The sequence below is a fragment of the Miniopterus natalensis genome, chromosome 12, assembly GCF_054644295.1.
Source record: "Miniopterus natalensis isolate mMinNat1 chromosome 12, mMinNat1.hap1, whole genome shotgun sequence".
In the NCBI taxonomy this organism is placed as follows: Eukaryota; Metazoa; Chordata; class Mammalia; order Chiroptera; family Miniopteridae; genus Miniopterus; species Miniopterus natalensis.
Genome location: NC_142092.1, coordinates 9,656,432 through 9,669,426, shown reverse-complemented (window position 1 = coordinate 9,669,426; position 12,995 = coordinate 9,656,432). Strand labels below are relative to the sequence as shown.

Sequence of the window (12,995 nt, the reverse complement as noted above, 5' to 3'; positions counted from 1 at the left end):
CAACAAATACTGCATGGTAGCAGCCCCAAATACCAACAGGATGAATATTTTTAACATCCATTGTTTTTCATTACACAGATATGGCCAGTGGCTTTATTTAAGGTTATTATTCTTTGCATGACAAGTTCAATTGCTCTCATGCAGAAAAGAAAAATACCCTGGCTTATTTCCTTTGCCTATTGGCTTTTCTAGGACCAAGGGAAGTACCAACTTCTCCATGAAGTAATCTCAAAATTTTCTTTACATCCCTGATTTCTCTCAATTTCTACTGCTCTTAAAAGTCAGGGTGTATGTTAACAAGTACAGTTTGGTGAGGAGAGGGGTAGTAGAGAGTAGGGTAGGATTTTGGAAGGTGATTGCATGTGAACTGGGTGTGGAGGGAGAATAGAATTTGGCAGGTGCATATGGGAGGTGGAAGCCAGGAGCGCTCCAGTCATGGCACATTGCTTAGTCCAGAGAGCAAGGAGGTGTGGTGTCAGGTCTTACTCAGGGAGCGCTGTGTTGAGCAGGCCGTTGGCTAGAGGACAGGATGCAAAGGGAGTGTGGTCTCCGTGTACAGGAAAATAGCATGAAAACAGGTTGTGCAAGGTTGCAGGAAGCCAGATTTTTTTTTAGGCTGGACAGCATTTTGATGAGGGAATAGCCTGTGGAGAGGTAGAAAATGACAATTCAAAGGAATTGATTGCTGGAATGAGATCCTAAAAGGAAGGGAAATAAGGGACAAGTAGACATGCTGAAGGCCGGAAGGGAAGCGAGAAGAAGTTAAACAATGAAAAGGCAGGGCTCAATTTTGCTTGAAAAGTCAAGCAAGTAGTTTTTGTAGTTGATAAAAAATACCTCCTGATATTTATAAATACAAAAGTTATTTTAAATATATCTACTCTGCTAGAGTTTTTATTTCTTTTCCATTTTCGGTAAAAGAATAATAATAAAGAAATAGCACATGCTGAAAGACATTAGGTACACAATAGGGACTGAAAAAATTTCAAATAATTTTTCTTTTAGCTGGATTGCTATTATAAAATAAGAATACATTTTGATTCAGAACTTTTATGAAGAACTTGGGCATTTTATTACAACATCTGTTTCTACATTTTAATTTCTCTCCTTCCTTTTTTATAGGTATTTGCGTACTTTTTTTTCAAATGAGAAGACCTTTTTGTTTGCCACAAGAAGGCTATTATCCAGAATGTTAATGGGTTTTCAGCTATTAAGATGTAATGATATACCTTGAGTATTTAACTATAAATTTGAAAACTCTCCATGAACAATCTCTGAGGAATACTTAGACTGCAGTCCTGGTAAATTGGCTCGTTTTCCTGTAATTTACTGGAAGTGCTGATATGAGAGCAGTCCTAATGTGAAAAGTACATTAATCCCTGGAGTTGCATTGTATGTATTAAATTATTACTCTCAAAGAATAAAGTGTCTGAGGCCATTTAGCCTTCATTCACATTTGTTACTTAGAATCACAGCAGAGAAACAGTCACTTATCTTTTGATGCGCAAAATTAGAAATGATACATTTAATATATTTTAAAACAAGAGGTATAGTGATGTTCAGTTATGCTTTTGCATAACAATTGCTCTTTTCCAAAACAAGGGCTGTTCTAGTTAGGAGCAGGATTCTTCTGGCTTTGTGGAGGCCCCTTCCATTCCACTGGTAATGGAAATATTTTTAGAAACAGTAATGCAGCTTTCTTTGATGCCAGTCACAAAGATTAGTCTGCCTTCTTGCCCTGAGCTTCTACCACATTGGGGGATCATTTAAGAAGGTAGTCAACTTGCAGAAGCAGTGGCTGCTGGAGCATTTAGGGTCTTGGAATTTTGTCTAATTGTGTTTGTTTGTTTTTTTCTTTGCCAGGGGACTGAAAGTTGTGGAACCATAATTTGTGACATCAGGGTGTGTGTGTTTTTGACAGACAGCCATTTATGATTCCGAATGATTAAGGCAGATAGGAAGCCCCTTCTGAGAGTTTAACAAAGCTCTCAGCAACCTACACCATGGACATAAAGCTGGACCCTTCTCGAGATGACCTGCCTCTCATGGCCAACACCAGCCACATACTTGTGAAGCACTATGTACTGGATTTAGATGTGGATTTCGAAAGTCAAATCATTGAGGGCACCTTAGTACTTTTCTTTGAGTCTGGAAACAGATACAGGAAAAAGAGTGATTCCACTGAGGAAACCTGCCAATCAGAGTCAAATGAAGCCTGCAAATTTAGGACGCCGGAACCCTGCCTTGTTCCTGTGACAAATACAAGGACCTTCTCATCTAAAATGGGATACAGTGATTTTGCAATCTGTGATGAAGGTGAAAGAGATACTTCTGGTAAAGATGGTAACCATGACGACCAGGAACAGGCTTCTGGGATTTCTAGCTGGAAGCAGTGCTGTGACACAGGGAATCATGGGAGCGAGGATTTCTTGCTGGTGTTGGACTGCTGTGATTTATCTGTGTTAAAGGTTGAGGAGGTGGATGTTGCTGCTGTGCCAGGTATTGAAAAATTTACAAGGTCTCCCAAGCTCACGGTTGTTTCTGAGCTCAGGAATCAGATTGTACGTGAACTTGTGACTCTGCCTGCGGATCGGTGGAGGGAGCAGTTAGACTATTACGCTCGCTGCAGCCAGGCTCCTGGCTGTGGGGAACTCCTGTTTGACATTGACACTTGGAGCTTACAGATCAGGAAGACAGGGGCTCAGACAGCTACTGACTTTCCTCACGCCGTAAGGATATGGTACAGAACCAAACCCCAGGGGCGATCAGTTACATGGACCTCAGACCAGAGTGGCAGGTAGGTATCGGGTACCCGCAGCCCCTATCTGTTGATCTCACACACTGGGAGGTGAGCCTTTGCAGGAACGCTCTCAGGCAGGGGACCAACTCTGCAAAGGTGCACCTCTTTATTCTGTGGCCATCACCTATCCAGCCTCAAATCCTTAGAGCCACAGTGAAGCAGGTAAATTCCCAAGCATGCTCAACTCTTAATAGGATTACTTCCCTTAAGTCAGGATGAAAAGATTACTTTATTAAGCCCCTTGTATTTCTGTTAGGAGATTGAAAGGCAAGCCTGATGATTAAATCCCGAGACTCGTTCTCTGTTAGGATCTCTGCAGCAACTTCCCCTGCTGTGGATGGGAGCGGTCTGTGTCTCTGAGTAGACTTTCTCAGAGTTCCCTCTCATTCCCCTGAGGGAGCAGACTGCTGCCAAGTTGGGTCCGTGTGAATGCTTCCAAATAAAGCCAGCTCTGCTTTGTGACTTGCTTACTGTACCTGTCTCTTGGCAGCTCTGCCTCTCTGGACTTTGTCAGTCATCATATAATGTGAACCTCCCAAGCCTTCAGATGGTCTGTTTGTGAGGGGTGACAGTCCTGCTGACAGTGCAGACTTACTCTGGTCATGATTCTTCATATTCGATAGCAGGGAGACTCCTGGTTTTTAGTGTGGGGAGAAGGAACCCATAGGCATTGATTTCCAGGGGATGTATTTCAGGAGCCTTTTGTTCTGTCCTTCTTGCCACTCCTCCAACAGTTGTTCAGGAATTTTAGAATTTGAGAATTTTTAAATGAAACTTTATAGAGCCCTCATTATTTTAACTGTTTCTTTGTGCTGATGTACTAGAAATCAGTATGGTAGTTACTGCAGAGCTAGGCTGGAGGAGTGGTGGTCTCTGCCAGCTTGCCTAAGCGCCTTCTGACATTGGACCCCCTTAGTGGAAACAGTAGTTTCGCTAAACTGCTTATATCTCTCCCCAACCCACCCCCCAAAAAACCTTTTACCTTTTTTTAAAGCATCAGTTTGACTTTGAGCCCTAATTACCCCATTCCTTGCCTCTAATCTTACCCCCTGCTCTGGTCTCTTGCCCCACTTGGAATGCGTTCACTTCCTGCCTTATTTCTGCAGGAGTCTCAGGCAGCCTTTGGGAAATTGCAAGCTTGATACAAACTTACATCAGTACAAAGCATAGTGATTTATTTGTAGAATAACATTGGATATTCTTGGGAGACCATGAGGGGAAAGAAACAGGTGTTCTTATTGTAACTTCAAAGTTTTTTTTGAAATTATTAAAGATGGGGTTTTCATAAGATTTAACTATACTATCTCTGAATACTTAACTAGGAAATGACAGTTTTTATATTCGTAGATATTTAACTTTTGAACTGAATAATGGGGAAGGAGAAACTATTGACAGTATTTGGAAGAAATACCCGTTAATGGCCTCAAACATGTCTGTCTGCTCAGTGCTCACTGCAGAGAAAGAGAGTAGACTTGTGAATTGCATTACGTATAGTTGAGTAGGAATGCATAACTCCTGGTTTCCATAAACTAAAGAGGTCCTTGGGCACAATTTGCTCCTGCAGAGGCTGACTTTGTGAATTGATTCTTGATAAATTCTGATAATTTAATAAAATGCATGGTCACAGCAGGAGTTTAAACTGTATCCTTGGAAGTTTGTGATTACACGTGAGTGCAGAAATGGCATTTATGCAGTTGTACAGGGATAATAAATGTGTGGTGTTTTTTAATCCTCAAAAGATGTTTTTTTCCTACCCCCCTTTTTTGGGGAGGGGAGGGATTTTATTTAAGATTATCTTCTGTGAACAGCCACCAGATCTTTGTAAATTCTCCCATGTGCTTAAGAATAAACCTAGGTCTATACTGGTAACTGTTTGGATACTTTAAGGACTTTAAAATGCCCAAGGATCCCAAACTGATTGACAGAAATAATTCCTTAGTGATATGAGTGAATAGTAATTATCAGGGTTGCAATGCTTTATATGGGTATAATTGGGTGAAAATATAAAATATCACAATTATGTGAAAAATATAACTGGGTAGAGCTTATTTCCTCTAATTAAAACTTAAATAGTTATTACATTTTTACCCTTGAATGCAGAATACTATCAGTATACCTACCATAAATTCTTAGTCCTGGATGAGGAACTTTTTATTCTCATTTTACAAGTAGGAAAATTGAATAAAATTACTGGAAGCTCCTAGAAGAAGCCATGTCTAATTGTGAAAAAGAGCTACATTTCTTACACATTTAATCTTTACCATGTTCCTGACTGTATACAAAGATTTCGACATTTAAAAAAATAAATGAATTATGTTAGCTTTCAATAAATTTCTCTTTTAAATCTATATTAGTCAGAAACTTAAGTAACCTCTAAATTGGTTCCTTTCCTTTAAGTTCCATCACTGGCTTCTTCCCTTCCTACCTTACCACACCCCTTGTCCAGAATAACACTCATGTTGGTTTATTCTACATAAGTGAGAAATCATTTAGGAGGTCAGAGGAGCCCAGGGTGGAATATAAAATGTGACAAAATGATCTAATGATATTAAAATGTGTGAAACAACCTCACTGAAGTGGGTAGGGGAAAGGATGCTGACCTAAATAACTTTGGAAATGTGGAGTCTGTAAAGCTAAAGGCAAAGGAAACTGTACACAATATCACAGTTGACAAAGTTGTTTCCCATGAGTATATAGGTTATATTTTGGTATCACTATACATGTATGCTGGAATTGAACAACTGAGTAAGTGAATGGCAGATGGTGGGAGCCAGCTTTCTCACTGTCGAAGTTCAAGGTTTTAGATGAGCAAAGGGAAGACGCTAGAAAAATGCATGTGGAAATGGATTAGAACTGGAGACATCACTATGGACTCACATTTAGCTTAATATAGATATGGATGGTTGGACACAGAAATAAGTATAGAGATGGTGTTTCCAAGGGTTAGCATACACACATATATTTCCTTGCTTGTCAGCCGAAAGGGTTTTAGAAGCAGGAGCACACCGAGAGCCTGGATCTTGGTTTCTAATACCATTCTCCAATAAAGGAACTAGGGCTTCTTGGAGAAATAGCTAGGACTAGGGCGAGAAATATACAAGATGAGCCTGGAGCATCTTGTTAGTGCCAGAAAATAAGGAAATGCTCAAACAACATCTACAACCTGCAACTGTGGGTGTATGTCAAAGGTTCAGGGAGCCATGTGAAAGAGCTCCTAATGGCCAAAGCTGAACAACAAAATAAAGAAAATAGCTTTGGATGGTAACACAAAGTATAAAATAAACATCTGAGTCCATTCTGATATATATATAAGTGACTGACTGAATAAACAGAAGGAGGGGAATGGGACAAATCCCTGGTGCAGAAGTCTAAGTTATGGGGGCACTCTGTCCTCAGGAAGTGGAGCATACCTCCTCTCTCCTTAAGTGTGGCCTACACACAGTGACTTCCTTCCCAAGAGGACAGTATGGAAAGGGGGTGTGTAGTTTTACATTGGAGAAACCTCACAGACAGGACCTCATTGAGGGGGGCAAGGTTAACATCAACAGCGATAGGTCATGTTAATAGTGTGTATCCTTAGTATGATGTGATGAGAATGACAGACATCTTTGTGACCTTCCTCCCTCAAAGCCACACCCCAGTCTAACCAAGACAGAAACATCAGATAAATCCCAACTAAGGGACATTCAACAAAATACCTTACCAGTACTCCTCAGAACTCAAAGTCAACATTAAGAAAGCCTTAAGAAACCCAGCACCTAAGGAGATACAATGATTAAAGGTAATGTAGGATCCTGGAACAGAAAAAGGACATTAAAGAAAAACTAAGGAAATCTGAGTAAAATTTGGACTTTCCCTAATAATAATGAGTCAATATTTGTTCATCAACTGTGACAAATGTAACATACTATTATAAGATGTTAATAATAGGGAAAACTGGGTATGGAGTATATGGGAGCTCTCTATATTTTTGCACTTAAAAAAATCTAAAACTGTTTCAAAATAAAAAGTTTATTAACAAAATAAACCTCAAATTTGGAAAGAAGTTACCGTCTTTCTACCCTAAAACCCCTCTTCTCTGAGGGCTGTCCTTCCATTTTTACCAAGTGGCAGTGTTCTCTGGTGAACTGAAAGTACATTTGAAGCTATGAAAGTGTATTCCTTCCAATTATTGTCAATAACCTCTTCTTTCCCATTATTATTCTAGTTCTAAAATAAAATATCTGGAAATAAGTATAAAAGCTACATTTTCCTGCCTTGGTTTAGCCATTGTGGGGTTGTGGCAGCTCTTGAACTGGAATGCTCTTTCTTCCCTCCATCATTTAGATACAAATTTTAGCTGACATTTAAAAATGACTGATAAAGCAAACACATATATGATAATCTGATACAGCTTGGTTCTTGGAAACAATGTTTACTTTGTGTGGTGTGTTCCTGTCCTTTAAAAATATTCTGAAGAACTATTTGAGAACAGGGCCAAGGTCAAGAGTATGTAAAGATGTTCTTGCTTAAGTTAGAAAGGGACTTCATATCTCTTTGATTCTGTGTTCTTAACAGACCTAAGAAAACAGCTTTCAAAAATGGCAATCTTTATTCAAAGTTTATGTACTTTCTGCATGTTCCCATATTTTTCCCATTCCAGTGAATGAAATGTTTGTTAAAACCAAAGCATTCTCTCTGGTAACCCGTTCCCTTAGCGTCATTAAAATAGTTGTGGAACCAGCCAAGTGGTCTAGGAGATCTGGGCTTAAGCTGATGACATCACTGGACATGAGTTGAGTGGAGGAGAAATTTGGTTAAATATAGCAAATTTATTTTTAAAGCTACAACTATTTGGATCATTGTTAAAGATAAAGAAACTGATTAGGAAAATAATTATAATTTAAAGTAATATTAAAATTTAAAATTTTCTAAATCACTATGATGTTTCTTTGTTTTAGACAAGACCAGTATAAAGTTGGCAAAATACAAAAGAGAGCAATTTTTTTCTATTATATTTATTGCTCAGCTGTTGGACCAAGAAAGATGTAGACCTTTGGAGTATTTTTAGTTTGACATCAGAACCAGATGTTAAAACATGTTTTCTACCCCACTAAAATAGTTTCATTGTTTTATATCTCACTATAAAGGAAAGTTTTAAAATTAAAAAAAATGAGCGGAAGATCTTTCAGAAGAGATCTAAAATCTAAAAGGAACGTTTCTACAATTAATTTTTTTCTTATTTGCTTCCAGAAACCAATACGAAATTCATGAGAACTAAACTGGAAATACACATTATTTCTATAATATTGTAGAGCTTTAAAGGAGGAACCGAGATTTCCAAACATGAAAATGTTTGGAAGGTTCTGCTCTAGCCCCTTTCTCCCCTTGCTGCACGTAGATCCGCCTCCGTTTCCCAGAATCCCATTCGAGTCGCGGGAGAAAAGACAATAGACCGTGTTAAACAAGTAACCAAAATGACCAACCAAACAGCATCAACAGAAAATGACAAAACACAGCAAACTATAACCAAAAGTGTAATATATTGAAAAGAACCAGATGGTGAGAGCAAGAGCCCGAAGTACTCTTCAGAGCCATGCTGCCAACTAGCTCTGTGACTTCAGATAAGTCATTTTACTTCTCTGGAGCTCAATTTTCTCATGTATAAAACGAGAAGTTTCCATCTGAGGATCTCCAAATGCTTTCCACATGTAAAGTTCTATATTCACAAGGGACTTCCAAATGAGAAATACTGTCTTTGCTTTATAAATAGCTTGCCAATTTTCCATCCAAAACACCTCTGGTGAAAAGTGGTGGATTTCTGACTCAAAGCCACTTTTATTCAGTCCAGTCCTTTTTGACTAGATGGAAAATCGGAGTCCAATCCGCATTCTTCGACCTGTCATAACTTTAGTATGTTTGATGGATCCTGGTTCTGGTAATTGTGCCGTGAAGTAGAGTGATGATAAGGAAAGGGTGTGTGTGTGTGTGTGTGTGTGTGTAGGAGAGAGAGAGTCATAGTTGACACTTCCTGTTGTGATAGTTTGGCTCTTCATTTTTGTGGCGCAAGAAGGTAAAAGGGTTGCTCACCTGCAATGGAGACTGTAACTTGGGTTTAATGAGATTAGGGCATCATAAAAAAGGTCAGGTGCAGGAAGGAGAACAGATGGCGAGGAATTGGTAGATACCTGAGGACTTTGTGACCCTGGAAAACCTATAAAAGAATGTGGGCCACCGGCGTCCAGTGACCAGCTCAGTGCCTCCTTTGTGGGAAAACACCCCATCCAGCCACATGTAGGCAATGCGGACTCCTCACTTCCTACCCTCTTCTGGAGCAGCCCCCTCCCCAGTCACTGAATGGTGATAACTAAGTCTCTGAAAATGGGTGATTTTATGCAAAGTAATGGAACCTGAAACATTTTTAAACTAAAAATAACCCCCTTTTCACCCCAACTGCAAAAAGACAAAATGCATACAGTAGTCAAATGAAGGGAAAGAAAATACATGGTTTGAATAAATCCCCTATAAGTGTTTTTTTGTTTTTGTTTTTTAATAGATGGCATAGGTCTCTGTCTGCTCAGGCTATGACAAAATACCACAGACTGGGTGGCTTATAAGTGGATTTATTTTCACAGTCCTGGAGGCTGGAAGTCTGAGATCTGGGGTCCAGCATGTTTGGGTTCTGGAGAAGGCTCACTTCTGCGTTGCAGACTGCTGACTTCTGGCTGCGTCCTCATGGGGTGGAAGAGGCTGGGAATTCTGTCAGGCTGCTTTTGTACAGGCTCCAGTCTCATTAATGTGGACTCTGCCCTCACGACCTAAGCACCTTCCAAAGGTCCCACCTCCTAATGCCATCACATCGGGCATTAGGATTTCAACATGAGAATTTGGGGGGAACACATTCAGATCAAAGCAGCATGGTATGTCTCATCCTTATTTGACCACTCTGGGAGCACACGGACATATAACAAAGCCAAGGTCATTGTTATTCTGGCAGGTTCTTCCTCACTTCTGTTCTTTAATGGCAGCAAGTCAGGGGCCTGCCTCTCAACCCCTGTATTACCCTGTTTTCTTTTTGATTTTCAGTGTCCTCCTCCCACTTCCACAACTCCTGTGCAGTTAACTGGGCTCCCCGAGGAGTCTCCCATGCAGCATGTGAGCTGAGCCGGGTGTGGGAGTTTTCCTTTGCGTGCTGGAAGGAATTATCCAGTATGGAAGTAAGCATCAGAGAATTTTCGACTGGCGTGTTTTAGCAACATGGCTGAGGTGCAAGGCTGTGCACGCCGCATAAACACAGCTGCATTTATTTGTGATCACACATCCAGATAACTGTAGAACATGTTTATAAGTGCATAGAGATGTCCTTCCCCTCTTGGGGTATGGAGGGCAGGAAACCAGCTCTCCATATAGTTCTCAGTTAATGTGTGCATGATGGGAGCCATCTTTACCCTCAGTCACCAAGTAGAGAGGATGACTGTCATGACTATGAAGACCCCATGTTCACCTGTTCTCCACTTGCTGTCAGATGCCTAACATTCCACCATTAGAGCTTTATCCAGAGGTTAAAGATCTCATTCCTGTTAAAATATAGTTATTTATCTTTCTTTTTAAAAATCTTCAACAGCTTAATTCAAAACTCATTTCCTTTGATTCATTTAAAGGGTCACTGACATGAGGTGTCTCTGTGTGCAAGTGACTGACTGTCTAGGAATTTTCTATTGTGATTATAGTGGTTATAGAGTTTGGTAATCTTTGGCTGTGTGCCCAAGACCTGAGAAAAGCCCCTGAAGAATTTTAACCCCCAATTTTTATGCTTCTAGCAGTTTTCGGTGAGTGAATTTGGTGTCATGGTTAAAAAGTAAGTCCTGAGTCAGACACATGTAAATAACAGTATTCTTTGGCTCAGAAACACATTTCGAGATTTTATTTAAAATGAATCAGATCCTTGATCGTTTTGTAAACTGCTTACGGAGACACTAATTTTGGATGTTGTTCATTTGAGTATGGATACCAAAAACTGTCCAACCATCTGTAATATGTGAAATCCGGGCGTGCGTGTTGTTCCTGTCCACCTGATGTCAGGTATTTCCTCTGGCTGGGTCGGAATTTCTGGTCCCCCTTCCGGCTTCTGCACATTGACCTTCTGAACCTCTGTGGCGTGGCTCTCCTTCCAGACTGTCAGGCTCAGGGGCTTCCGGCCTGTATCTTTGGGTTTTGCTGGTGTCTTTTTCTTGTTTCTCTTAGTGTGGTGGTCATGGGGATCACTGGGAAAGATGATTAAAGTGCTGGCAAAAATCATTCAAGTTGATGATGTTCCCCAAAGTCCTGTCTTTCCCCCTCTAATTGGAGTGACTAGTTACTTCCTCTCTACTTTTGGGGTGCTCTTTGTGCTGTCACTCTGATGAACAGTTCCCACCCCAACCCCCCTATCTGAGTGTGGCACCCAGACTCAAATCTGCCTGCAACAAAAAAACACTACTTTTTAAAATTATCATTCTTAAATTTTCTTAGATCAGTCTGATTTCAGACACTCAGTCCCATTGTTGGACACTGAGCTGTTTGGGGTTAGGAAGTCACCATCTCTGTGTCCTTACAATACCCTCTGCCATATGGTGAGTAAAGCCTTTTATATGCAAATTACACAGGTAGGAACTCCTCTTCTCCCTGACCCTTCTGTGACCTTCCTTGTGGTCCTGAGTTTCCTTTCCTGTTTAATAACTTCATGATTCATTTTCTCACTTGAGCTGGAAACCTGAGAAAATTCTGTTACCTATTTCTGGATAACAAATTACCCCCAAACTTAACAGCTTAAAAGAATAAATATTTACTATTTCACAGTTTCTAAGGAATCCAGGGGCAACCTAACTGGGTGGTCGTGGCCAGGATCTCTTACAAGGTTGCATTCTCCTGCGGTGCAGGCATCTCAAGGCTTAACTGGAGCTGGATGGTCCTCTTCCCAACTCACAGGCATGGCTGTTGACAGACCACATGTCCTCACTGACTGTGGGCTAGAGGTCTCGGTTTCACATGGGTGCTCCATAGGCTCCCAGTGTGTCCTCATGCCATAGCAGCTGGATTTTCCCCAGAGTCAGTGAGGAAGAGAAAAGGGGGGGGGGGAGAACCCTTAAAATGGAAGCCACAGATTTTTAAATAATCTCAGAAGTGGTACCTGCCATCTCCTATTGGTCACACAGACTAACCGTCATACACTGTGCTAGGGGACTACACAAGGGTGTGAATATAAGGAGGCAGAGGTTATTAGGGACCAACTTAGAAGCTGGCTACCTCAGTGAGGCCTTTCTTTACTTCTCCCTGTCCTTCAGCAAACCACTAAGTCCCTCTGATTCTTCCTCTGCAGTGTTCCTCAGATATGGTCTTGTCTCAAATCTGATTGTTTCTTCTGGAAAGAGGTATCTAGCATGGCCTCCAACCCAACCTGTTAGGGCGAAGGATAGCAGACCTTGGCAAGCCAATATTTTGGGGAGGATTTTTTCTCTATGCAGAGAAGGGGAGACTGAAACACCAGAGTAATCCTAAGGAAATGAGGTGCTGAGCACAACAGCAAGAGAGCACAGATACTTTAGACTTGACCTGAGCACCCTAGGACTTCAGACCATGATATGGGACTGCTCCCCTTTGCCTGAAACAGAGAAAGTCTTAGGACATCTGTAGACAAGAGCCTGCCATTTTCCTGTGAGCATCACAAATAAGTTTAACTTCACAAGTGTACTTAGATTGGAAGTGGCTTCCTAGAGCTCTTGAACTGAGAAAAACTGTGGGATCCATCCTGTTCAGTGAGAAAGCAAGCCTCGATCTCAAGGTCTGCCATTGCCAGAGGAAGCAAGAGTCATGCCTGCCATTTGGCAACTGGGAATACACCTTGTTTCCACTGACAATACTCACTTTTCTTTTTTGGGACCCTTCTCTAAGATGGGCTTTTGGAAAAAAACAAAACACTTAATAGATAGAATGATCAGAACTAGGCATGCTTGACCCAACCTAGTTAGGCTACTTGAGCTGCTGTAGCATACCTCTCACCACATACCCACCCCCACCAGCCCTACCTGGGAGAGGCAACTCATTGGGTTCTTAAACAGCCTTAGGCAGGACAGTTAAATAAGGCTCATTGGAACTGATGGGAGATTCTGGATCTTCCATGAAATTTTGTTCTTGGATCTATAAACTTGGAATACAGAATCATAGGTATATGGACGAG

The 12,995-nt window shown here is 40.9% G+C and overlaps 1 protein-coding gene across 1 annotated transcript in view; it reads left to right on the top strand.

Moving 5' to 3' along the window:
* The first annotated feature begins 1,565 nt into the window (after nt 1-1,565).
* Nucleotides 1,566-12,995, top strand: part of AOPEP (aminopeptidase O (putative)) — a 296,713-nt gene continuing 285,283 nt past the window's right edge. Inside the window, exons 1-2 of the mRNA XM_087822613.1 lie at nt 1,566-1,662; nt 1,864-2,797. Of these exons, the coding sequence (XP_087678739.1) occupies nt 2,004-2,797 (794 nt within the window). The 5' untranslated portion in view covers nt 1,566-1,662; nt 1,864-2,003. The remainder of the gene's footprint in view (nt 1,663-1,863; nt 2,798-12,995) is intronic.